The sequence below is a fragment of the Simochromis diagramma genome, unplaced genomic scaffold, assembly GCF_900408965.1.
Source record: "Simochromis diagramma unplaced genomic scaffold, fSimDia1.1 OVJJ01000321.1, whole genome shotgun sequence".
In the NCBI taxonomy this organism is placed as follows: domain Eukaryota; kingdom Metazoa; phylum Chordata; class Actinopteri; order Cichliformes; family Cichlidae; genus Simochromis; species Simochromis diagramma.
In genome coordinates, this window is record NW_024386772.1 from 13980826 (window position 1) to 14008812 (window position 27987).

General features: G+C 41.3%; 1 protein-coding gene and 1 long non-coding RNA gene across 2 annotated transcripts; both read right to left on the reverse strand.

Annotated features, from left to right (window-relative positions):
• On the reverse strand, window positions 1-27950 carry mosmoa (modulator of smoothened a). Its single transcript, XM_040050833.1, has 3 exons — window positions 26959-27950; window positions 12955-13167; window positions 1-2452 (listed from the first exon to the last, which is right to left on the reverse strand). The coding sequence occupies exons 1-3, from the start codon at window positions 27062-27064 to the stop codon at window positions 2268-2270; spliced, it is 504 nt and encodes a 167-aa protein (XP_039906767.1). The 5' UTR covers window positions 27065-27950; the 3' UTR covers window positions 1-2267.
• LOC120745745 lies at window positions 18962-24657 on the reverse strand. The gene is made up of 3 exons (XR_005698697.1): window positions 24647-24657; window positions 23645-23649; window positions 18962-22322 (listed from the first exon to the last, which is right to left on the reverse strand). It is a non-coding gene; the product is annotated as an uncharacterized LOC120745745 (long non-coding RNA).
• Window positions 27951-27987: the final 37 nt, after the last annotated feature.

The following is a 27987-nucleotide window of genomic DNA, read 5'->3' on the forward strand; positions in this document are numbered from 1 at the left end:
TTTTTTAACTTTCGAGAGACTCGCACGTCCCGAGGATGTTATCCATAACAAATCAACCTTGATAAGTCCACTTCTAAATCCTAACTAAGAGCCTTCTAGTAAATTCAAAACTTGCCTGAGGATCATTGTAACTTTACACTGGTGCTACCACTGCCCAGCTGGGCTGAAGACACAATTGTGTTGGTTTTCACTTCCTTTAAAGATATCAGTATAAAAGTTCAGAAATTCACAGATTATTACCTTTACTCTTATACCAGTGCTGATGAGGAGGATGTGTCTGAGTGGCAACTACTGTAGTCGCACCCTCACTGTTAGTATAAATGGTACAGAGCACTGCAATATTGTCCCATTTACATGGTTCAAACCTCCTAATTGATTATATTTGTTAAAGGAGCACTCTTTTTGTTGTATTTTATGCAGTTTCTATTTGTAGGAAGAGACCAGAAACAACCTCAGACATCACCCTGATGAAGGCAAGACAGCTAAGAACTTGTGGTGAGCAAAGAGTGGTGCAAATTAATCTGGACACTGATAAAGTAATTACTACAATAAAACCATGTTAGCTTGCACACAGTGCAGACTGCGTGCAGGGCTTTCCCCCTCACAGAGGACTTTTTGGGCTCCTTTAACAGATCTTATGCCAGAATCACCAAATTATTTTTTTAATTAAAGGTTTAATTTTAATGTGAAGTGTTCAAACCTACAGGAAAATAACTCACTGAAGGTTCACTGCAGGCCAGGAAAAACCCTGCAAGGGTAAATATATTTTTGTATTTGTGTGCGTTTATGTATGTGTGTGTTGCATTCACAGACATCACGAGCAGCAAACCGAGGCACAGCCCCCTATGCATGGACCTGACCTGCAGTCCCTTCACTGATGCAGAAAGAAAGAAAGAAAGAAAGAAAGAAAGAAAGAACAAACTGCTCCTGGCTCACTTACTTCCTGTCCAACATTAAAAGGAGAATACCACTGATTTTTTAGCATTCGCATGTTATTTTCACACCACTTGTAACTTCCAGCTTCCACTCAGGGAAGCTCCCAACCTGCAGAAAAATGCAAAACTGCAGTGATCCCTACAAAATACTTTGAAAAGGCCACTAGGCATGTGGCTGTGCTTAACGCAATTAAGTGTATTACTATAAATACGAGGTGCGTTTATGATGATTCTCTAAATTCACAGTCTTCTAGTTACTGGCTGTGGGAGTGTATCAGCATGATGGCGTTAGCTGATGGCTTAGCAGAGCTGTCTACACTCGCTAATACTTTGCTGCTATTAATAACACTATGCAAGGTCTTACAGTAAGTGGCATTCTCCTTAATGGTGCTTGACCTTGTATTCTGCTGCCCAGGGAGGTCAGCCTCCCCTTTGGGGCTACCTGTTCCTGAGCAGTAGCCGGATGGAGACAAAAGAGGAAGCACACCTGCATCTTCCTCTCATCCACAGCAGCCCGTGTGTGGCCCCCTGACAGCTGTGACCTCAGCTGCTCACCTCTCCCACACACCTGGGGCTGTGCAAATGTGACAGGAGAGAATAAACCCCACTCTAAAGCCAAGCTTTTGCAATCTCCCACCTCCCCCGAAGGGTTTCCTTCAAGGGTTCAGCTCAGTGAACCTCAGTAACACTCAAACAACTTCAGTGGACAAAGGTGGTGGGGGAGGAAGAAGAAGTAGTAGAAAAAAAGAACACAAATTGTACAACAACAGAAAAAACACAAAACTAAAAATAGCTAAGAGAAGCCAAAAACAGCAACAGGAGCGGTCGTGACGGCGCAGATGATGCTGAGAGCGGCGAGGTGGGGCGGGTGGCTGGAAATCATGTCGAGGAGTGACTTTAGTGGTCCTCAAGAAATGTGCGCCAGCGTTGTGGTCGCGGTTGCCATGACAGCAGCACATTAAGCACCCTTTCCAACAGAACAACAACAGAGAGACACCATTTTTCTTTTTTTCTTCTTTTTTTTTTTCCTTTTAAATCAACAGTGGCAGGGTGCTGCAGCAGCCTCGGCTGCCCTCGCACTCCCCCAACCTTTTGCGTCCATGTCCCCTTTAAGTGTTTTGTTCATTTATTCGTCTTTTTAGTCGCTGGGTACTCCACGGTGCTGCGGTCCCTCGACACATAAGCAGAAACTTCCCCCGTTTCAGGCTTCTGGCCAGAGTTAGTCGTTTTTGATTTTCAGTCATTTTTGCATGTGTGTTTGTTTGTTTTTTTAAATCCCATGACATTTTCAGAGCCTCTCGTGTCAGTCCAGAGGCGACAGCGTTGGAATCCTCAGCCCGGGAGGCAAACTTTGCCTGCAAACAGCAGTCCCACTATGGTGAAGAAGATTGAGAGGACGAACAGCACGTATGAGGAGCCGACCACCGTGTTGTTGGGAAGCTTGTACGGCTGGCCTCCCACCTCGTTGATATAGAAGCCTATTGGGAAGATGAGCGCCGCCATGCAGAACAGGATCACTGGAAGCAAGGGAGGGAGAGAGGAAAAATATTAGTTCCTTAAAAGATGACTCGAATTAATCTGTAGCTTTTCCTCAATGCACTGAAATCTTGTGTGTAAAATAAGCTCTGGGGACAGACTGAACTGATAAATGACACTAAAGGAGTGTCAGCTCTTATTCTAGTCTTTGTTCTCCACAGTGGATTCAGAAAATTAAGCCTAACCTCATCAGCTTGAGCAGAAAGCATAGCCTCAAACTGACTTCAATTTTCGGGAGTTCATTAGTGAGATACAACACCGCCTTTCAAATGGTGTAATTGTCCCTTCAGAAGCAAACAGGCCTATGGCATGCAGATAATTCTGCCTTGCATTTTCACAAAGATGAGAGGCAGAGGCACTCAATTATGTAATGTTAATGTGCGTCATAGATTATACATTAGTCTGACAAGCATACACTAGCCTGAGTCCAAGCTCGCCCAAACCAAATTTCGTCTCCTGTAGAAATGAGACATTTCTATTTTTAGTTAAATCTTCCTCCGAAGAGGAAACAAAAAGGGCAGCTGCGCAGACATCGCTGAAAATACCCCGAAAACTTCAACATTCAGTTGATGAACAGCAGCTGACTGCAGAAAATCAGAGAAATGAAACACTCACAGAGAGACGTGTTCATGAAAGCAGCAGCTGGAACTTTCTATAGACAGAAGATTGAAGCAGGCACTGAAAACACTTAAAAGCACATCATATATGACTACAAGGTAAACGCAGCGCTACAATCATTAGAGTGAAACTTAACCAAGAAAGTGAAAAAGCCATAACTTTTCGGTCACATTTTAATACACTGCTCAAAAAAAAATTTAAGGAGACACCTGATCCTCAGCAAACCTCAGATGTCCGCCTGTCCAGCGAGGAAGCAAAAACCCTGATTCAGTGCTTACTTATATAAAAAGTATAAGTTCAGGTGACAAAAGGATTTTTTTCCTTCATCTTCAATAAACCTGTGAGGTCATGAGATTACTGAAGAGCGTTTGGGGGACTGACAGTACGGAAAGGATGGAAACCACTAATGTGCTGTGCATTTATACAGAGTAGCCGCACGCACACACACAGTAGAGGTTTATTGTTCACAGATGTGCAGCTCAGCATCAAAATCTTGATAAAATACTGATTAACTTTGTTTGGACTTTGAGTGATGTTCTTAATAAAATGTGCAACATTTTCTAAGGAACCATGTCAACGTCCTCGTCCAAACCTTTGTCTCAAAAATCCCAGAAATCGTCCTCTTTGCCAGTTATGCTTGCATTCTGCCATCGTTTATATTTAAATAATATTTCTTACAGCACCTGAAGGCAGCATTTTTCCACAGTTAAATGTTTTAGCAAATCTCTAAAAGAAAGCCACCCAGCAGTAATGGGCTTGATTTAAGCTTTCAAGTTTGTAAAGTTTGTGTGTGAATTATTTGTTGGTAAATCATTAACTTCTTCCCTCGAGCTCAAAATGAATTGACACCATTTCCCAGACTAGCAGAATGTAGCATTAGTTTCAGTAAATGCTCCTCCAAGAACCATAAACAAGCTCTTTATGCCACCTCAGGCTGATTAACACAGTACATTTCTCTACAAGCTTAAAAGGTGCAGATCAGTAATCACATTTTAAGCTTTCTAAACAAGCACATTGCAGCTCTGTTTATACGCTGCAAGTCAAGTCAAATCCAGAAAAGGGATTTACCAAATTTACAAATGTTAGAAGCTGTGGTGGAAATGACATGTTTGCAGATGTTGTAGTTTCCTGAGACTGCCACTAGATGTTACATGAGAGGTGTGATTTACTAATTGAACCTTTAGTTAGGCACAAAAAACGTGTTCATCAAAGTAGAAAAGATATAGTCTTAAGATTTTAAGTTAGAAAAGCAAAAGCAATGCTGAAGGAAACGCCGTCGACGACTAACCAGAACAGAACAAACACACAAAGTTCTCTGCGAAAGAGAGAAGATTTCCAAGGCTGAGGTATAGGACAGTAAACTCCACTCCATCAACTACTTTACCCACAATGCAACTCAACCGTAATATAGACCCAAAATAAACCCCCCAAAATGTGCGACAGCAAATACATTAATTGGATTTCATACAAATATTGACACTTTCGTCACTGAATAAAAACCGAGATTAAATTTGTTCTGGGGAGACTAGATCCAATCACAAGTGTGGAAAGGCAGGACAAGTTTGGAGGTGATCCAATTAGTTCAGCTGACTCTTTTCCTCCCAGTTGAATGAAAATGTGACTAAATGTTAACATTTAGGAGGAAGAGATGAGTAGATGCATTTCACATTTGATGGCAAGGAAAATAAGATGCTTTCTAAACTGTGTGGAGCAACTTTCCCTGGTAAAACACAACAAAGTTTACACTTTAGATTTTAGTCACCTTCATCAACTTACGATGACATTTAGTTGACAAAAACTAAAAGCATTCAGGAGCTTGTAAAACCACATTTAGCAGCAATAGCTTGAAAAAGAAAAAGAAAGAAAGAAAAACTTTTCTAAATGACTTTATCGGTATCTCACATCATTGTGCAGAAATTCTGGCCCACTCCTTTTACAACGATGCTTCGGTTCATTGAACTCTACAGGCATTTGTTGATGCACGGCTCTCTTCAGGTCCCTCTGCAGCATAACAATCAGGTTAAAGTCTGGACTTTGACTGAGTCACTGCAACACCTTGTTTCTTTTCTTTTTCAGCCATTCGGTTGTATATTTGCTTTGATATTTGGGATCATTGTGCTGCTGTATGACCTGTGTTGCCCTCTTCTCTTTAAAGAAAAAGGATTTCTTCTGGTAACCCAATTGTGCTGCCATGAATTTTAACATCTAATTGGCCTGTAGAGCGAGATATAGCTCTTGGGGTTTTTTTCTTTCCCCCCTTTTTTTTGCAGTTTCTCTGAGCAGCTATGAAATGGATGATGATGAAGTAGAGCTGTAGCACTAAGGTTAAAAAATAATAATTACAGAGCCACTTGAAGCACAGTATGACCTTGGGGTGACACTTGCTGGGACAGGGATTTCTGGGAAGATTGTCTTGAATATTTTTCACTTGTGAATCATCTCTCGATGCACAACGATAAACTTCAAATTGTTTCAAAATGGCCTCATAACTCCTCCCAGCATCAGCAGCAATGATGACTTTCTGTTGGCACCTCAATGCTACAGATCTGCAAACAGCCAAAGCTCTCACTTGCTAATGATCAGTTAATCAACTGCATTTATTTCTTGTTAAATGGCGAGAGTGTAATATTACATATACTGCATTTCATCTAAGACCTGCTAAGGACCAGATAATTTTCCTTTTTTTATTATTAAACGGCTACATATCGGAGAACTCTGTGAATTTAATGTCTCAGTGTGTCTTCCGAGTACATGATGTAGAGGTCAGGCCCCTACAGGAGCTCAGCTACCATGGGACATGTTTTTTTTTTTTCCTGTGTTAACCTGGTTTCCTTCTGCAAATCCAATTCCGCTGATTGGTGAGCTCTGACAATCACCATCAAGCCCTGTGGGATCAATTAGCTCGGCGCGTTGACCGCATGCTGGGAATCGCTGCATTTGCAACAGGCACCATTCTCAATAAACAGTGTGATGTTCTGCTCAACACACAGTGGTCAAGTCAGCGGCTGCAGAGCAAGCACAGCAGAGATCAGGGATGAAGCCATCGTGTGGTTTTATTCAACTGTCCAGGAAGTAGGTGAAAAATTGAATAACAAAGCTGTTGCCAATAGCAAAGGTTCCCTTTTCTCTTCCTTCCTTTGAAAGTGTTGTAACTGAAGCTCGAGGTCCAGTTGAGACAACTTATGTAACTCACAGTGACGTTAAGCAGCAAAGCAAACTGTGGCTTTTGAATCCAAATCAATGGCTGTGCAGAATTTGTGGAATAGCTTCAAGTAATTAAAAATAACTGATCTATCAAAGAGCTTTTCACCATTTTTGTGCATTTTTTTTGCTTTAGATCAACACTTCTTTCTGCACTGCCTGAAGCAGCAACACTGCAAATGGAAACTGCATTAGATATCCTTTCCTACATCAGTTCAGAGTGACTTCCTTGTTGTTTAGAAAAAGTTGTGTGTCCATACTCTAGAAGCCCTGTTGACTTATTGAGGTTTATGTCATAGTGACATGTTGTGAAAGCATAAAGAGCCATTTTCAGATTAGACAGACATTATGGGAGAGAAATGCAATGCTCAAAGCACCCTGAATAGAAATCAATGCCAGACGGCGAAGATGGCAGTTTACCCCGAAGAGCCAATACGAAATCCGAACTGTGAAATATATGAGCTGGTCCTGCTCTTGCACTGATGTGTGAATACAAGTTCAAAACAGCATTAATTGTGTGGTTACAGGCATATCAACTCATTACTGTCACAAAGATGCAGATAAGCGGTGGCAGTTTGGCTCACCTGAAAAAGCGGGTGACCATGTGTCACGGAGGTACGATGCAGCGGTTTGGGTTCGATTCTGACCCAGGGATCTGATGTGTGTCTTCCCCAAAGCTCTAGCCGCAATTTCCTATTTAAAAAAGCTTCACTGTCCAAATAAATAAATAAAAGGGAAAAATGCCCCAAAACATAATGTTGTAAATACAAATTATAATACATGCAGTTTCATCCTTGTGAGCTTTAAAAATTAAAGTTTAGAAGGGCTTTAAAATGACTGCCTGGAGGCAACACCAAGATAGCTGCCCAGCAACGCTTGCTTTTAAAGATGACTGGGTTACAAGTAGCGTTGTCACAGAACGAGAATTTCATACTTTATACCAATACCCAGAAAAATATTCAATGTCATTTTCTATACCACGGGGTACAGAAGTATAGAAGATTTAGTTTTAAAGTAACTAATTAAAATTAGGTTTGGAGGTTTTATTCATTTTAGAAATGATTTACATAATTTCATTTCAGATGGTGGAGGTAAAATATATTTTAGAACTTACTAATAAACAAATACCTAACGCATCTAAATCATTAAATTATTGCACAAAACGTATTACGGTAAAGTTAAAAAAGATCTTTGGATAAAGTGTAGTATTAGTTATGTTAAAATAAAGAGGTGGTAGACTGTATCAGTCACTGGATGCATGTTAAAGCTGACCAGACACTTCGCTATAGCAAAAATAAGAAACACATTTTAATCAATTATTTTAAAGTAGAAAAAGTAGAAAAGTTTATCATCCTGTCCACATCTGACTGCAGCCTTTTTCTCATCCACAGTTCACCCTGATCCCCCTCGGTCTGCAGCTCGTCACATCCTCCGCTCTGCTTTTCGGGCTTTAAACCCTGCGTGATCACTCTGCTCTGGATTTCACTCTATTTGCTCGGCTTTGTTCTCACACTCTGGACTCTCTCCTCAGTTCATCTACGGCTTCGGCGCAGATCTGCAGAGTCCTGGCCGCTTCCCCATGTGTCTGTGACACCAACAAGACAACACCACCAGGACTCTTCCATCCATGAGCTGCAGTCCACTAGCCGAATGCTAATAACATTTGGCTAATGTGGCTATCGGGTAACTGCTAATAGTTAAATGGCTAATGTTAACATGAGTTTTACTGGCCTCTTTAAATTCCTCCTGAAGTATTGTTCAGTGTTAATGACATCAACTACTTCAGCTGTTAGCAAAGGAAGGAGCTGTGTGCTTTGCGTCAAGTGGAGGAGGCACGACAGCAAAGTTAGTATCGATATTGTTGCAAATGAGTTTCTTAATGTTAATTTTAGTATCTGAGTCTCAATTTTTTTGGGACAAACCTACTAACAAATTTTAATGTTTCGCTATACAGTTTCCTGAAAAAGAAAAATCTCAGACTTAATTCCTGCAATTCACAGATTAAAGGTTTTACTAGGATGTAGAATATGCATAAAATAACAGACCGACTATAAACTGTTAAAATGAAGCAAAGAGTCTGTTTTTAGATTCTCCTGCAATTTAAATTTTAGACAGTTTAAAGTTTTATACGCTTTATTCTCTTAAGGCAAAGATATAGAAATCCAATAAGTGAGTCGTGCCTATCTGTTTGCCACATTACCCCAAAAATATAATAAAACTAGGAATATTTATGGGTTGGCAACCAAGCTGTAACTGCGCCTGCATTTAATCTAAACAAGATTAACCAAGTGTGACATTCACACAGGTATTTTACTAACTAATAAACCGGTTTTACAGTGTTGTGCTCCTATTAGCCGTTTTTCATCACGAATAAAAATTCCTGCGTCATCTGATGAGGTTTTACTCATAAACCTACCAGTTTGCTTTCCTCCCGTCTGTTAGCGAGCACAAAAGATCCCAGCAGAGTAAACTTGCATCACAATTCGAGTTTAGATTCATGCCCGCTCATTACTCCGGACATGTGTTTATTCGTGAGGCGAGCTAAAAGGCAGCCAAAAATACACGACTCAGCATTATACCTGAAAACTTGAGCAAAGTGCACTTCACGGTCAGACGCTTCTCTTAAGTGTTTCAACGAGTGACATATGGAACCTTCAGAGAAGCAGTCATTCTTTGCACTCCAACAAGAGAGCTGCAGCAATTATCCAATTAATTCTTTAGTTGATTGGCAGAAAATATCTAAAAACAACCATCAGCTACTTAATCATTTATGCACCTTTTCTAAAATAGTAAATGCACAATACTTGAGCTTTCAAAGCACTTTCTTTCCACAAGGCTCATTCACCCATTTACACATACTCACTCATACATAAACCCTTTCTGTGCCTAAATCCTTTTAACTTCACTCACACACACACTCACACACACACACACGTTAATGGATGCATCCTAGAAGCTTGCACAAGGATACTTCAACACATAAGACTGAATGAGACAGAGATCGAACCACCACGCTTCCAATTAGCAGAAACCTGCTCAAATGACAAATATGCAGTTTTTCTTTCTTATGGCAACAGAGATTTAGAAAAATAATTTAATCATTAATACAAATACTTGTAAAGAGTAACAGTTACCACATTACTCATGCTACAAGTAGTTATTCTGCCCCCTTGTTCAACTTGCTTAAGCATACATTTTCTTTTCTATAGGATGCTGATTTGATTTTTTTTAAATACTATTCAGAATATTATTTTAACATATTTATATTATTTCTGTGAATTCACCGGTGCAGCGTTTTCCCTACATCTGGGGAGAAGTGTCACGGTTTTCATGCTGTAGACTGAAGTGTTAATAAATCCAGACGATCTAATATACAGGTCTAATCTGCAGCAGTAACCACTAACAGCAACTATGAGAGCTGCACTTGCTTGTTAGTGTATCACTAAAGAGACCGATGCTGCTCATTAACAGATGACTCTTTGCATCAGAAATGTGACAGATTTAATTAACAAGATACTGCAAAGATAAGTTAGAGGTCATTTAGAAGCAGGCAGCACGAGTTGAGCCAACCAAACAGCAGATAACGAAGATTTCATGCACAGCATATACTCTATATTTCCATAAGTATTCACTCACTCATTAAAATCATTGAATTCAGGTGTTCAAATCAGTTCCATGACCACATGTCTATAAAATCAAGAAGCTAAGCACGCAGACTGCTTCAACAAACATTCCTGAGAGAATGAGTGTCTCTTATTTTCCAGCGTGGTACCATGATAGGACGCCGCCTGATGGACGAGTCTCACTGCTCGTGTAAACTTTGGTGGAGGGGGGATTTTGTGCGGTTGTCTTTCCAGGAGTTGGGCTCAGCCCCTTACTTCCAGTGAAAGGAACTCGTAATGTTTCGGCATAACAAGACTTGGTCTCTCAAGTTCATATGTGTGTGAAGACAGATGAGAGAATAATTTTGGCAATATAGTGCATCTTTTGGGCTCTAAAAGGATAATTTAGTAGCTCTTTCTGTGAAATGTTTCAGTTGAACTGTTGTATAGGGAGTATAAGCACATGCTAGTTTTTCAGATAGGACTGCCTGAATAAATCAAACCTGAATTTTGATTCCATTAAGCTTGTTTGGTGGTTCTTCCTTCAGCAATCAGATTCTAATAACTTCTTGTGCTCTGCAGTTTTACCCCTGGAAACATGTGTCCACATCAGAAATGGTTCAGTGCTCCACCAGCAGGCATACCACCAGTGTGAGCACCACTGGTTTATGTTGCTGGTAGTCTCTGACTCTGAGTGCTGATGTTTTTGGAGTTTTTTTTTTTTTAAATTCAGGTCTTTAAACAGTATCTCTTATTGTGCACCAGCAGTAGTCACAGATTACGTTTTAACCAGTTAGACACAACACAATTCAGCTCTGACATTGCAACTCATAAACCTGAATCCCATAAATGTGCAACTACCCAGAGAAGGACCATAAGCAGCAGTTTAACCCCCTTTAAGAATGAACACAAGATTTCCTCAACTCATATATTTGAAACACGACACTGATGCCTTGACTCACTTTTCTCAGGATGGATCACAGATTTTTAATTCAAAATTTGCAGGATCTGGGTGGCTTCTCTTGCAAAACAAACACAATTTAAAAAAAAAGGATCAATAGGCTATTTAATAAAGTTGGCATCCATGGAAACCAGTTCAGTGTTAAATCTAGAAGAATGATTCTGTTTAAAGTGGTTAAAAAAAAAAAAAAAAAAAGCTGTAAATAGTATCTAAAGAGAGAGAAAAGGCTGCTTTGTTCATTTTCTAACTTCATTAATTAGCGAATGGTTTGCAGTTACTGTTAACGAATCTTCACAATGACATTTTCTATAACTCTACATCCACTCCACCCCCACAGATGACCTTCATACTTTGGGGGAAAACGCTGCTGGTGTGCACACAGCGATACACAGAGGCGGGCCTGTGCCAGTTACACAAAGCTGTCCATTCAAGTCCCGATGGCCTGGAGCCAGTAACACTACACACTGCCCACCTCCTCTCAACCTTCATCACCTGTTTTGCCCAAAATGAACCAGCCCTGCCTTCTTGCTACCAGCTTCACTTTATTCCTCTCTTTCCATTTGCATCCTTACATGGGCAACAACCTCTCACTTTATGTCTAAAAACAAGATTACTCGCTCAGCTTGCCATCTTTACCATCACACCAGTTTTTTTCCCTCACTTAACCCCCCCCTTCTCTCAGCCACATGAAATATTTTAGACGTCACAGCAAAAATTCAGCAACATCAAGCACTTTTCTCCCCTTTTCATCCACCTTACCCGCTCAAGAGTTACAAGAGAATCCCAGGTAGACCATCAGTCTCTAAAGTGCCAACTAATGGGGGTACTAAAAATAGAAAAAGTGATGCTTTTCTATCACTTCTCCCTCTGTTGCCACAGGCGTAGCTTCATCTCTCAAATAGATCACAAGTCTTTTCCTCCTCCAACCTTTTTTTCCCTCATTTATTTCCTTGCTGGTAAACGTTTTCATGCTTTAAAGCTGAACTAAAAATATACCTCTTGTCTAATATGCCCAGCAGAAGCTGTACATGGGAAGGGAGGAGGATGGTGTGGAGGGGGGTAACAACTGCTCACAATTGCCATGGCAACGCTCTTACTTTCCTTTGAGTACAGTCGTTAAACAATGACTCGACTGCTTTCATTTTAGCATGTAACACGGTTTTGTGATTAGTGGACAGGCAGTTTGTGCAGCGGGGGGAAAAAATTAAATGAATAAATAAATAAAATAAAATAAAAAAAATCGGGATTCTGAAAAGCGGTGATTCATCACATGATCAGGAAAAAAAAAAAAAAAAAAAAAAGTAAAAATAAAAAATATGAATCCGCAATCGGCCAGGCAGGCAAAAGAAACTTCAATGTTTATGGAGAGAGAAAAAGAAATACACAGGCTTTCAAACAATTTTTGCAGGGCATTGTGACTTCACATACCACTGCTGCATCTGTACGAGTACGTTCAGGTTTGTCTTTGTCTGACCAATCAAATACCACCCTCCTACACAGCCTTACGAAACCAGCCCAGACACAGTCAGTACGCGAGATGGAAGTTCTTATCGAATGGTGGAAGCGTACCTTTACAAAAATCATGTCTGGGGGGGAAAAAAAAAACAAAAAACAGAGGAGCTGCGATTTCAAGGCAAAGAGGGAGATTTAAAAAAAATAAATAAATAAAAATTGCCGTGGCACATAAGCCACCCACTCAGGTACCAGACAAACTGCATTACTCAATATCGGCTTCAGGGAGAAAGCATAATCGACAAGAATGCAACAAAATAAAAAATAAAATAATTCTCATAAATGTGCAAATGCAACAAAACACACACACACACGCCCACACGCAGGTCCTCGCACCACTCTGAAAAACACAAACTGACTGATATCCTGTGCGTAGCCTCGGATGTTTCTGCTGCCGTGCACATTATCGCACATGTAAATGAGGATGTGCAAGACTCGGCTAAAACCAAATTTCCACATCGATTCAACCTAACCTCCTCCCATTTTATTATTCACTGCTCTGCATAGATGCATAAATATACTGACGTGATGTGGTGAAGGGGAATTTCTAAAGGTCGTCTCATCAGTTTCAGGGAAAATGTTCACTTACTGCCAGTGAAGGCGATCCAGCGGGCATATTTGGTGGCTTCTCTGCGCCAGTGTGATGCCACCAGCAGTCCACAGGTGACTGTGAGGGAGATGATGCCCATGATGATGAAGAACAGTGTGGTGACCCACTCTGGGGGCAGCCTTGGTGGGATGCAAGTCCGGTCTCGTCCGTGGATCGTTTGACATTGCCGGACCAGTCCGACCGTGAGGGCTCCTGCAGAAAGACGAGGGTCAGTGAAGCAGACATTTTAAGTCGCCCTCCTCACACAAATAAATAAATAAAATGAAACAAAAGTATTTGCCGTTTTCAGATGATCTGCATCAGGACTCTTAACGAATCCAAAAATATATTACAAAGCTATGGGAGGGGGAAAGGTTTCAGCTCCACTGCTAATCACTCGCACAGCAGGGTTGCAGTTAGGAGGGAGACAGAGACACACTGCAGACTTCAATTCCCACTTCCAGCATAAAGAGGATGTAATCTGTAAATAAGCCAACAGGAAATTACAGCTACTGTCATTCACATACAGCAATAAATGATAAATGATGTGGAAACCTGACCTCACAGACCCACTAAGTCCTGATTCAGACTTCTGTGGTGAATCTTCATAGAGGCTATGGTATAAGCTATAGAAGTGGATGATACATCAAACTGGCATTTAGTTACATTGACAACACAGGGTTTCAGAGAGGTTTGCAGTTAGTAGAGGTAGGTGGATTGACGCAAATATCGATAGTGCCAATGCTGGTATCTGTATTGGATCGATACTAGTGCAAGAGGATCCGTTTCAAAATACACAAAAAGCTGAAAGGTGTTTTGTTGTATTAACTAATTATTGTGGAAAGCAAAAATTATTTTGATTTAGTAATCATTAAAATATGCTCAGAATTTGCAAATTGATGACAATTCATCTCATTAATCAAGACACTTCTCCCCCCTACATATAGGAGTAGGGATGGGTACCGGTATCCAGTGCCATCATGGCACCGGTTCTGACATAAACGGTGGTAACCAGACCGAAAAGCAGCGCACATTTCGGTGCTTTTTTTTCCTGAGCTGTGATACACTTTAGATTCTAGCCAATCATTTTACGTTTCCGAGGATAGTAGGCGGGCCCAGGTACGTACGTTCTTTTAGAGCAGAGCTACAGATTAAAAGTGCCCGAGGCAAAGCGGTCAAAAGTCTGGCTGTACTTCACAGCAAAATATGCAAACTCAGCAGCCTGCAACAAGTGCTTTAAGCTGATACTGTCAAAGGAGGTAACCCTCAAATCCGATGAAACACCTGGCGACGCTTAGCGTTTTTTTTAAAAGCCGAAAAATACGCCGTATTTGATAGCTTGCTGCGAGACCTCACACTGAGCACATCTACTGCGGGTGTGGTGCTTGTTATTGGACCCGGAGTTAGCAACATCCCCCAAAAACCCGAAGAGTAGAGTCCTGGCCCCTAGCCCTGCCAGTGTAGCAGAAATGATGACGGATGATGACGGCAGCAGCAGCAGCCGTTCTTCTCTGGGTGAGTAGCTTAATGTTGTTCGTGTGTAATTTAATTGTAATTGAGTAGGCTAACCACGTTATTACATTAATGCATGTAAGGTGAACTAGCAAACATCATCATAGCTACATACAGCTGTCTTCTTGTTTGATGGCAGATACTCCCTTCACCCTGGCCAACAAGGCTAAAATGACCAAAGAAAAAGTGGAAAACAGCTAAACATGAGAGGTTTTTGGACAAAGTTTGTGTTTTTTCCATTGTTTAAGCACTGCTTCCAGCCAAGAGTGATACCATATATGCCCCATAGCTGCAGAAAAGGCTAATATTGTTATCTTTTTACATAAAAACAGCTGAACATGAAAGGTTTTTGGACAAAGTCTGTGTTCTCCATTCTTTAAGCACCGGTTCGAGCACCGGTTCGAGCACCGGCACCGTTTGAAAAGTACCAGTTTGGCACCGGTATCGGATAAAACCTAAACGATACAAATACTGATACTCCTATATAGGGATGGGTATCTGTATCGGCAATGTTGGCCGTGCTGGTAATGGATCAACACCAAAATTTGTAGTATTGCACAGCACTGGCAGTTAGGGTGTAAATTTAATGCTGAAGCATAGATCGCCAGTAACTGTGCCTCTAGAAGTCCCAGTAAGAAGAAGGACCGAAACCACAGGTAAAAAAGTTGAGAAAAAAAGAATGTAAAGACAGTAATCAGTAAAGAAGTAACAAATACTGTAAGTGCCTCCATCACTGACTGCAGAGGAAAATGTGATGCAGGTAAACTGAGAACACAGTGAACAAGGAACAGGTGAAGGGATGATGAGAGGAAAAAAAAAAACATAAATCCTTAAAATGTCACTAATTCACCCACGAAAATGAAACAAGGACTAACTTCTTCACACTGGTGGGCCCAATTATTTCAGTGGCCAACGTTTTTTTTCTTGCATTTTCACACTCAAGCAGAGAGGGTGAAGACTAAATCAATCCAGCCAATTACTGGATGTATCCCACACAGGTTTGTTGCTAATCGCAGACACGCTGTAAGAAACTGGAATAATATCAGACAAATTTTGAGCCGCTTTAAAACACTCAATATCACACAATCGGCAAACAAGCAAAAGATCCTCAGAAATCCCTTTGGGATTGCATTGGAAGGGCATTCAGTGCAAAAATATGAGAAAAAAAAAAAAATCAAGCATACAGAGCTACCCACTGTGTCGAATATGAATAAGTTTATTTAAAGACTAGAAAATATACCTACTCTTTAAATCCACCCTCTCCATCTTTCATCTTCTACACACAATTAGAGCCCAGAGACTTTAAGTAGTGCACATCTGCTATCAGAAACATGACATTGCCTAATGTTCCACAGTACCTATCCATCTTTGATCAGGCATGGGAGACAAATGGATTAGCTCCTCAGGCTGAGTCATTAGCAAACCTCTGCCAGAGTGTGAAGGCCAGTACTCAGAGCGGGATCATGCTCCAGCAGTACAGCCACTTTGGAGACACCATTCAATTAAAAGCACATCCTCGAGGGGATTTTCTACCTGAGTAAGCAGAACAGCGTCACACTGCTCAGGTCTTTGCTGATCACAGGTTCAGGGCAGACGACAGACTGCAGGGCTAAGTAGCGTCCATCTGGAAAGACTTGTGGGGTGGAGAGGGATTCAGGGTGGGGTTTCATCAGAGGATAGTGCACACTGGCATAACGTGATGAGCTGTCATGTAATTTCTTCCATGTGTAAATAACTGAACTGGGATGTGTTTAGAAAGCTGACAGCTCATCAGAAATCAGACAAGCAGGGTTTTGCCAGCATCCAGCAAAAAAGAAAAAGGAAAAAAAAAATACCCAAAGAAACCTCCGAGAGAGGTTTTGGCTTTTCCCTAAGGAAGAAAAAAAATCAGAAGGGTTTCATTTACTCAAGCATAAAATACATATTTATTTATTAAATGGCCAGAAATAACAGAAATTTTACAAAATAAGGTAGCACGGGGTTACTGCAACTATGTGGACCAATCATGCTTTCATGTGTAGTCACCCCCCCTAAAGACCAATTATGAGCCAGGAAAAAGTACTTCAAAGGGAAGTGAAATAATATTTGTTCTTCCCTGTGAGCACTCTTTGTCCGCCAACACCTTTACAAATAACAGACAACACTGAGACTTCTTTAGATTTAAGTCATCCAAACAGCTTTGGGTGGGTTTTTCTGTGAGTTGGACTGTTTTGGTGAAAATAATGATTTTTTTTCCCCCGCAAAAAACAGCAAACACTGAGATTTAACTTTCTGCAACATGGACAAAATAATTGTGTAGTTTACTTTTTTTTTGCTTTTTAACAAATAAACTGATAAAGCACTTTAATCAATGCCTTAAAGAGATTTATAACAATCATGCACACACTCACACTTCATGTTTTTTGGGTTAAGAGTGTCGCCCAAGGACACTTTCACGTGTGGACTGGAGGTGCCTGAAATCAAACTGGCCTTCTGATTAGTAGATGGCACATTCTACCTCCCAAGCCCCGATCAGTGTTCCTAGCTCATTATGGCTACAGTAAGCCAACAATACAATAATCACAGTTACATCTTTACTAAAATAAATACAAAAGCCTCAGTATGGGTTTCCCAGTTCGGTGGTTGCCTGGCTCAGAGTTCTGCCACAGATTTGTCTTCAGGATTATTTGTGTGCCGTGTCTCTCGTTCATGTCTTTGTAAAACTTCCTCCAAAAAGTGACCGTGAACTTCAGAACACCACTGTAGGCCAAATCTCTAGAGAGTAAATAAAAACACCATTTGTATATATGAAACTGCTAAAAGAAAGTTAAGTAATTGTTAGCTGAAGCTCTGGTGGTGAAAAGTATGCTCAGAATAATACTACGATAATTTTCTCTGCTGTTTTAGGACATAATCTGAGAAAAGAAAAATAAAGCAGTGGTAAACACTGACCACAAAATAACCCCATTCAGTGAAAAGGCAAGGCTGTGTGGGCGACATCATAAAAGTTCAACTGTGGCTCGGCAGGTGGGTGGACGCGAGCGTGAGACAAGTATGCAAGCTGGAATTCCAGAAGGTCAAGTGTGGCACTTTGTTCGTCTGGCACCCAAATCTAGACATTTTATAACCTTGGTACATATTAAATATATGATGCTTAAGTGCTTGAATCCAAACAGCCTGTGTGAGAAAAGTGCTCTTGTTGACCCTGGGGGCGTAGTAAGCTCTGCAGGCTGTCCAGAGGAAATCCTGTACCCTTTTTAACAGCAAACGAAAGCATAGCTTTTACGCCAACAACCAAACACAGCCCAGCCCACACAAACAATGCCAGTGGCTCAAAAGAAACGCCTCTGGAGTCTTTAAGTGTTGCATTATAAAACTCACAGCTCCAGAGAGAGAGGTATCCACACTGGAACACCACCGATGAAACATATGCCTCACTCCACCAAGTAAAAATGTTGTTTTCTGCCTTCAATTTTACCCCGCAGTCTGCCTTATTGCTTTGGCAATTTAGTTCTCACTGTGCAGAACACTTACGTAATAACAGCGAAAAGAAGAAGAAGAAAAGCAGGAGGTCGTGGTTTATGACAAAACTGGCACCTGAATGGCTCACAGCTTACCCAACAGTCTATTCCTCAAGTCAGCTCACTATTATAGAGTAACCTTGAACAAATTAAAGAACAGAAGGTGAGTGAGGACTGGTGCTGGGAACAGCAGAGCATTAGGCCAACGTTTGATAGCACATCTTAATGGCACCGGTTTACGACCATTTCCCCAGGATCCTCTGGCCTCCTGCTGTTTCACAAGCTCTCTGTGGAATTTCTGCCCTACAGCAGGCAGGCACGCTATGGTACATGGACACAGGTAAACAATTCAACAAACAGGCGCACAAACTGTTCTAGTTTAAACTTTAACGGTTATAAAGCAACAACAACGTGTTGTGCAGCTTTTTTCTGAAGATACCACGTGATGTTCTACCTCAAACTTTGTCCAAACACACCAACAAGAAACCACTGCAAATTTCAGGTGGATCAACTGACGAGCGGCACCAACACAAATAAGGATCGCTGTGAGTTGTGAACAATGCAAAGCTTTGCCAACAGAGCTTATGGAAAATGGAGCTGGAAATAAGTACACTAGGCCTCCTTTTGAAGTCAAGAGCTGATCTGGGTTCAGCGAAAAACTAACCTGCTGCAGCATGGGTCTACGTGCCCTATATTGTGATGCTGAGTACATCAACTTCAATCAATCTTGTGGTTGAAAAACTAGTTGATTTAGTCCATGTCAAAAAGTTCTGCAAACAACGTTTCTTGGTTGTTACAGCCAGCATATCTGCAACTTCAACTCGAAGGTTTTGTGGTTTTTTTGTGTGCGTTTGATGTTAAAAGAAATGTGACACAGTAGTTCAGCTTTGGCAGCTGTGGAAACCACTAATCAGACCTAAGGCTCTTTTCAGCCAAAGCAATGTTTCCACATGACCTAGACAGCAAGTCAAAAAATAAATAAATGCATTTTTAAAAAAAATGAGTCCTTGTTCTCCTCTGTGGAGCAGCACATGAACTGTTCTCCACTTGCTCAAGGTTCTTGTTAGTTCCCAATAATCCTCCTGTACAGAACAAGGACTACTGTCTACAGATGGAGTCCAAGATGGTGGAACAGGAGATTTGAGTGTCTCACATATTCTGAATATATTAGCTATAATGGCCAGGACTGGCTAGCAGAGGCTAAACTTTCAAAATAAGAGCAAAGGGGGATCGTCCACTACTAATACTAAAAGATGACATAGTAATAATTACAAAAAAGAAAAGAAAAATAAGAAGCAGCTATCTACCTAAGTAAGTAGATAGCTGCAAAGCCAAGATAAGAACAGGTCAGAGTGAGGATTAAACAACTTGAAGGTGCTATAGGAAGGTAAAGTCACATTAAACTTTCTTTAAAACCGGTGCCAAAAAGTCACAGTTCTGCTGGGGGGGGGTCATAAATAATGCTGAGCAGAGAGATCGCAGTCTAAGAACGAAGCCTGAGCAGCTGTAGTTTTTGTGCCACATAGCGAGTGCATGTGCGTTTCTTTCGGCTGATTAAGCACATCACAGCAAGACAGCCTGGTGGGCTCTCAAGTCAGAGCCCACCGGAACTAGAAGATGATTACACCCAGACAGGAAACAGAGGCTCGAATTCATGAGTCACACTACATACTTCAATTAAAAGTGAATACAAGATGGAGCAAACATTCACAAGCTGTAACGTGAACACATCCTCGCCCTGCTAGAAAGAGGCATAAATCAAACGCCAACAATTCTCACGTGGCTTTTGCCCTCTTTCATTAGAGGAAAATAATGGGCCAATTCTCCATTTGATGCCCTGCTTACATTCACGCTCCCATCACGCCCTGTTACCCCGCAGTCAGCTCTGTGCTCGCTATGATCAAAACACTCCTCTCACCATGTCTCGGGCCAAATGAGAGGAAATGAGCGCCGTGTCTGCTTATCTTCAGCATGATGATGCTGTCATTAGTAGAGCACAGGGGGAGCTGATGTTTGTAAGCTCTGGAGGGATGAGTCAAACAGGCCTCTGAACTGTGGTGGGCGTCAAATAGGCAAGTCAAGGCAGTCAACAGCTGCTGCTGCTGCTGGAGGCTTTTCCAGTGCCCACTTACATGCAGGGGCAGTGGAGCACAGCTGTGTGCGGCCCAAACGCACATGTAAACCAAGGCAAACCAACGACAAATGGGATACAAACGCTGACATGAATGAAAACGTATGACCCAAAGCGTAAACAAAGAGAAAAACACTTCTCAAAATATAAAACGATGCTCGTAGCTGCAAAAAACAAAACAAAAAAAACAAGAGGGAGAGAGAAATTTGAGTAAATTACATAAATCCCCAAACTTAAACACCAGCCTGACAAAGCAGTTTTCATGAAGACCTTCCTCACTACCACAGTCAACAATGACTGTATGCTAAATGGACAAACCTTACCATCCAGAGTAAATTTAAAAGAATTTAAATAATTAAAAAAAATAAAACATTTACTAAACACTCACTAATATAAAAAGGACACCATCAGCCCACCAATAAGTGATTGCTAGTGTGTTTTTATTATTTGGAATCATTTTGACTTTTAACCAGAACACAAGAAGGACCCAAGGCCCCAGAGACCAATGAGTGACTCCCTGGTAACTACCAGTTGCTAGGAAAACACCTGCTGGTTGTTGTCGTTGTCAGGTCAAACTGGTTGCAAAAAAGTATACAGTGCTACACCAAAAACCTCTTTGGATTGCTTTGGCCGCTGCCGCCCATAGCTTGCAATTACGGTGACTTGTCCCCAGACACTCTCCAAGCTGTAGCAAAGCTGAAAAGAGCAAAAGCAAAAGTTGCGTCTTACTGCTGCAACTACCACATCTCAAAAGACGCACCTTTTACTTTTAATTTGGCGTATTTTTCTGCAGGAAATGTACGTCATCACTCAACTGGAAACCCCCTTTTAACCTCCTGCAGTTACCTTCCACATCATTCAGTCGTTGTGGGCTGCGGCAACCCAGTGTGTAGTTAAATGAGTTAGGTGCATGTCAGATTAAGTATAAGGTTATGGCGTAAGAGACGACATAGTTTTTTGGGGGGAGAAAGAAAAGCTGTGTGCACAAAGGGAGCGATGCCAAGGTGACAGTTGGATACTGCAGACTCTGGTTGCCAAGGTAACCCTCTAATGTATTTAGTACAAGGTCATATGTCAATCACCAGTATTCTGCACTGTCACTAGTAGTCACTTTAATTGTTCACTTCATATTGCTAACGTTTTGGGGTTTTTTTTGCAGTTGCATGTAGTCTCTTAAAGATGTCTAATGGTCCTCCACGCTACTGTGAATCACTTCCTGTATGGACATGGCTTAAAGGCCGTGAACTGATCAGGGCTGTGATGTAATTTATAGGGCGCTGCTGCTTTGCAGCACAACTCAGCTGTCATCATCAAAAAAAGTTTATGTAAAGTTTTGTGAAACAAGTCACTTGAACAAGAACTGCAGCTGCCGCATCCTATATATACACACACTTTAATTGTTAATAAGTTACCACGTCAATTTCTCCAGGAAGCAGGTCATTAAATTATAAAAGAATAAGTAGCCATGTAGATCCTTGTTTCCAAAAATGTATTGCCTTCAGTTATATGCCTCAAGACTACACATTCAGTGCCTGAAGGTGGTGAACATGGTCACATCTCCCACCTCTGCAGCTGTGTTTGTGTCCTTCCAACATTTCAGGTAAACTGCAGGTCAAATCTGCTGGCACTGCAGCCCTGTAACTGGAGAATGGGACAGACCGGTTTCAGTTGCTCTGTATCAATGACACTGTGTGCCCTTGTGCTTTGAAAAGAGACACCTAAAATAACAGGATTTAATAGTCTCCCATTTCATCTATTTTAGGTATTGTCAGAATTACAGCAGCAGTTCTTCGGCACTTGACTCACTATACTGTAATTTTGCCAAGCGTTGCTGTAGCCTTTCAGTGTTATGCAATTGTTTGTGGTTTTACAATCTTTTTTTCATGATTTTTTTTGCAAGTTGCTGAAATCAGTCCACTTTAAACCATCATCAACTCCTCTAAACATAGTCCATTTAGATTTTCGAGCACAATCAAAACCCACAGAAGCATATTGGAGCTGATGCAGTTGAAAATAAAATTTGTCTGTTTATTATTACATAAGTGATACTGACTAGCAGGCACTTAGGGGTAATATAAACATCTCATGCTTAAATGGAAAATTCCTGTAGTGGGTAGGTTATTTACAATAAGTGATGATGATAAAAATGTAAATGCATGTGTCAGGAACTTACTTGAAGAGTCTTGATAAGTCATTACTACTGCCTTCTGAGCACATCAACAGGACTTTTTGTTTATTTCAGCTCATTCAGTAGCTCACTGCATGCAATAAAACACATCCAAAGTAATCTCAGGAAAGAGTTTTGTTGGAACGGTAAGTGTTGGTGCGCTCTACTGACAAGAGCACTTGTACAAAATTGATTTTGTGAAGAGGTTGCCTTTAAGGTTTGAGACTGAAATTAAAGTTAAAAACGATGGTACGTATGTCATCAACGGCTTTGGATCCGGCATCCTGAACCACAGAGGTGTTATGCATTTTTAAGTGCGAGTTGCACACACTCTTTCAGAGGTTACTCAGGCTCAAGAGAAAGACATCCACTGTAGTGACGAGTATCTGCAGGAGGGCAGTTGTTGGCGGAGCTCTTGAGAGTCACAGTTTGTGTCTGACATTGCTGTAACAATGGCTTTGTCTTCAAGCTCGTTGCAGGAAATCAGCCTCTGCTGTTACGGCCTGAGAATATCACACTGAGGTGAGGACAAAGTCATGGATCCACTCTCTCTGTCTGCAGTGCTGAGGGAGAACAGTGGTCACCCTCGTACTGGGCATTTTTACAGGGGGGTTGTCTTTACGTGAACCAAACCCAACTGCAATTACTGCAGGCAATAACAAGAAGAGGCAATCGGTGCCAAATGATTTTCTGAGGACATGTTAAGTGGCTTATTCATCATGCGTTCACACAACAGACGGAAGCAAAACTTCCATATGTCTTGAGAAAGGTCAATGCGACCGTTTCTCAGTGCTCCGAGTACAAATACACTAAAGATGGCGAGCCGAGGTCCTTTAAGGGAAGCACTGAGCTTTCGGATAAGACAACAACAAAGCTGAAGGACACAGCTGGCTGGAATGTGAGGAGTTATCAGGGATTCTCACTCCTTAATAGATTCAAATAATGCCACAAGGTATTGTACGAGGTAGATCAATTAATGGCAACAGCTCACAATACACTGATAAACTCAGGTCTTTCTTTCTCTCATTTTTTTTAAATACATAAATGAAAGGTTATGGCTGTGTGAAGCTACTAGAAGATCTCTTACATCTTTGTCTCATTTGCATAGTAGTGCTGTCCAAAAATATTTAGTTTGTCCAGGTTTTTTTTGAAAATAGGAAGGCAATGGTTTAGACTCCTGGGAGGTCCCGTAGTTATATATAGGGATCAGTGTGAGGCACTGATGTTAAAGAAAGCTCTGCACTGCTAGCAAGGCATGGACAAGTTTGCTTAAGGCATGACAAGTAGCCCTAAGGCAAATTAACGAACACCAAAAGTCAGATAGAAATAGAAAAACCACAAAAAGTAATGCTGCATATCTCATACATGCTGAAAGACCACAGAGCCTTTCAAACACTCAAGTTATACATAACAATAAAAAGATTCTTCATGAGACCATTTTCTGCCTAAAATATTTTTAACTGGTGCCTGGAAGGATGTTAATGATGGATAGTCAAATAGTTCCCAGAGAAAAATCAATGAAAAATGACGATCCCTAGTGTGGGCGAGAATGAAGCCAAACTAGGTAAAACACCACTTTTACAATACAATTTGTTCTGCATTCCTTTTTCCAGTAATTTCACACACTGAAATTTTATATGTGCAATGCAAGCATGTGTTTATATTGGTTCACTGTAAGGATGGGAAAGAGTAGTTTGAACATTTTTTTTTAAATCTTTGAGAGGGGAGGGCCTGCAGAAGAAGTCTGAGAACCACTGGGCTAAAAGGGGTTTGATTTGTGTCTATGATGACAAGCATGTTCAGTTTTCCCACATACACTGAAAGTGCCGGCGTGCATGTGTGTTCATTTTTGTAGTTGGTATAGTGAAAGAGTAGGAATAATGCACTTTGATATAGTGATGTGCAGTTAATTAAAACACCATTGTGGTAATGAATAACTGTCTCATTCTAAACCATAATATCAGGATTTACATGACTACTGCAATTGGTTCTATTGGTATTATTCTCTGTACCTCAATAGATGACAGCAAATTGTCCCCCCTTCCTGAGCCTGGTTCTGCTGAATGTGTCTCCCTGTTAAAAGGGTGTTCTTCCTCCCCACTGTTGCCAAATTACTAGTCATAGAGGATCACCTGATTGTCCCATCTCTAATATCTTACAAGGTTACCTTACCATATAAAGTGCCTTCAATTATATGTATGCATAAAAATAAAACTGAACTACATATTGGTTATAAGCATCCTTAAGGTGCTGAAAAGTATATTAAGAAACAAAACCACATTTTGGTTTGTTAGAAACAAATTCTAAACTTAAGGAGTATAACCCCTCAAGTTGTTAAAGCTGCTAAATCCAACCAATCCCAATCCAAGTAAAGCTTAATACACACATCTGAAATGAATCTATATAGAACCTACAAAATAGCCTATGCAAGTGGGCTTTACAGATTTGGGAACAGAGACATAAATCCACTGTAAGGCTGTGTATTTAATCAAATTAAATTCTAATGAAAATGACACTGTTTTGCAATCATGTGCTCATTTTGCCTTTAAGTAGAATTTTTAGTTTTGTTGAAATATAATTAAAAGACTAAGGAAATTGCAGGCAGCACAACAGTGTAGTGGTTAGCAAGGTTACATCACAGCCAGAAGTTCCTGGTACTGAATCCAGTCTGGTTGGTGGTTCTCTCCAGCCACTCTGACTTCCTCCCACAGTCCAAAGACATGAATGGGTTAGGTTAATTGAGGATTCTGAATTAAATGTGAGCATGAATGCCCTGCAACAGACTGGCGACCTGTCCAGGGTGCATTCCTGCCTGTCATCCTACGGACAGCTGAGACAGAATCCAGCCCACTCACAACCCCGAAGTGGATAAACAGATTAAAGCTACATTTTTCCAACGCCTATATGATGGTAAATAACTGCAATCCCAACACTGAACAAAATACTTCAGATTATGATTACCATACTTTTACCATAATCAAGGAGCCCTAATAAACAGAACTGTTTAGAGGGCTTGTCCCTCCTCCATTGAAACACTCACAAAACTGTGCTACCCTCACAAAGAGAATTCAAATCTGTGGGAAACTACTGAAAAGACATTACATAACATTGACTAACACTCATTGTAAACCTACGTCAAGCTCCTATTATCCATTTCAAATGCTTCATATATTATTAAAATGACAAGAGAAAAAACAATTTAAAAGGTGTGAAAAAGATGAACACGAGTGGTTTATCACCCACATGCCACATAAAACCATCCAAGAGTGGCCACATCTCAGTCATCAAAGAGAAATGTGATACCTGTGAAGGGAAGTGAGAAGAGTGACAGCAACAGGGAACCTGATCACTGTACAACATCCACCCCAATAACAACGCCCACACTCATCACAATCCTCCACTTCAAATATAGCAATGGCTCAACTTTCATCACATGCAGGTACAGAAGTGAAGAACTCAGCGTGCAGTCACCATGCACACTTCTTGTGGCTGCAGTGTGCTAAGTTTAGATGAACTGAGACAAAGTGTCCAGAACTAAACTGCACTGGAGACCAATTACGCAGCTCGATCAAATTGAAGTCACTGTAGACAACGTCCTCATTTCATCAGCATCCTATTAAGACTTTTTTTTTTTTTTTTGCAGATTAGTTATTCCACCAAGCAAACGCAGTGTGCATGTGTACTGGTGGATGATGAACCCTCCATGACCCAGTTACTAAGCTGTCATCCTGCAGAGGGAACAAAGAGTAGCAGCTGTCTGTCAACGGCCCGAACAGCACGTGCTTCCATCCCAAATCAGCCGGAGCGCCACAAATAAACATGCTGGCTATAGGACTGATCACACGGAGGTCGCTTCAAAAGTCAAGTCAACTGCATTAACTCAGGATTACTTTTAGTGCTTCGTGAATCTTCTTAATGTCTGAAAGTAATATGTAAGCAATAACGTGATTGGATTTTTTTTTAAATCACAAGATGCTGAGTTTATAGATGCTGAAATCAAAAAAAGGAATCCTTGGCTGATTTTACAAGGTGGTCCAAGCAATAATTTGTCTTTCCTTCCTTGATAAATTATTTTAAAAACACACTCAGCTCACCATTTCATCAGCCAGCTGTTCTACAGCTTTCCTAAAGAAACAGTCTCCAGTTCTAGCTTTTCAAATATCTTGCACTTTCTTTGTGAATTTCATGTAATTGTTTGCAGGTGGGTTTTATGCTTGGAAAACAATGTGACACACTATTGTTAAAAAAATGTTTTTCTGTTATTTATTTCTCCTTTTTGTCATAAAAAAGGAAACATTCACTACAAAAATGACTAAATATAAGCCACTGCTATGCAAACATCAGCTCATCTGTCAACAAGGTAGATATTGATGTACACAGGAGCATCCCTCAGTCTCATGATGGACATGTTTATGACACTATATAGGCTCAATGATTGATTGAAAAGAACAAGTAGTGACAAGTCTATGTCGGAGGTCCAAAGTGCTGATTAAGTCAATTATGAAACCGATCAGCTTTACAAACAATGCTGCTGCTGCTGTGAAAGACAAAAGATGCTGCTGCAGATGAAACCCTTGCACACACAATGGGATATTTCTTTCTTTAGATCACCTGATGGCACACACTGCTGCAATGTAAAGACAGAACACGCACACACTCCCACAAAAGTGCTTTAAATGGCCAGCCTTGTTTACCTGCTGATTCACCGGTGTTGATCCAGTCCGGGTTTGCAATGCTGGCTATTGCAAAGATATCTGCTGCCAGAAACAGACACCCTGAAATGATCGTTAGTTTATCCATGTCGCCAGCCGAGAAAGCTGTGAATGACGTAGGAAAATGTCCAAAATGTGACTCCGGGGGTGCTGAGAGACACCGTGGCCGTTATCAGTCCAACCTCGCCCCCTTCAACAGGAGCCTGCTGTTGTGGTTCTGCTGTGCATTTTGCAGCAACATTAGCTCCTTCGCGTCAGCCAAGCGAAAGCCTCCAGCTACAAAAGGCTCAAATACGAGGCACAAAAGCATCACATCTCAAGTGCTTGCTGTAGCTCGCTAATGTAAAATGATAATTTAATCAGCACCGAGCCCCCAAACAGCTTGAGTTGTTTTTTGGATCCGTTTTAACAGCTGCAGCCGCAGCAGCAGCGGCATCGGGGTACAGCTGCGGCTAGCAGGCAGCTAGCTAGCTATTTCCCAGATTCGGGCTCGGTGTGCCGAGCTGCGGCCCAGAGGCTGCTCGACGGCCGAGACCGCAACTGCGCTAGCATTTCAGGAACAATGTCACACAAACGGAGGTGCCGGAGAACAGAAGAAAGCTCCCCTCACTTGGCAATATCCGCGTTTATTTCTGTCTTTAGCTCAGGTTTGTTGTTACCCGTCAGGGAAACGAGAACCCATCACCCTCTGCTGCTGGGACCCCGTTCTCCTTCTCCGCTGGAATAGCATCTGGTGCTTTCGGTCCGTTAGCCTGCCAGCCTCTACCCGACTCCTGTGTTCTCCTGCTCCGGACCACGGTGATGGGAAGCCCGGAGTTTAAAACACTGCGTATTTCAATCCAAAAGCAACGCTGTGAGTCCTAGCCTGGACGTTATTGTTATGCTTTCCACCCGTATGCCCACCGCTAGCTCAACCTCCCCTCCTGCTTAATGACATCAGGCGGACACCCCCACGCAGCGTCACAAACACACACACATACATACACACACACCTCGGTGTCTTCACGTTCG

Coding starts and splice junctions, on each gene's coding strand:
- mosmoa (XM_040050833.1), bottom strand. CDS start 27,064: ATGGATAAACTAACGATCATTTCAGGGTGTCTGTTTCTGGCAGCAGAT. Junction 13,168..26,958: donor CAACACCGGTGAATCAGCAG/GTAAACAAGGCT, acceptor GTCTTTCTGCAG/GAGCCCTCACGGTCGGACTG. Junction 2,453..12,954: donor CTGGATCGCCTTCACTGGCA/GTAAGTGAACAT, acceptor CCTTGCTTCCAG/TGATCCTGTTCTGCATGGCG.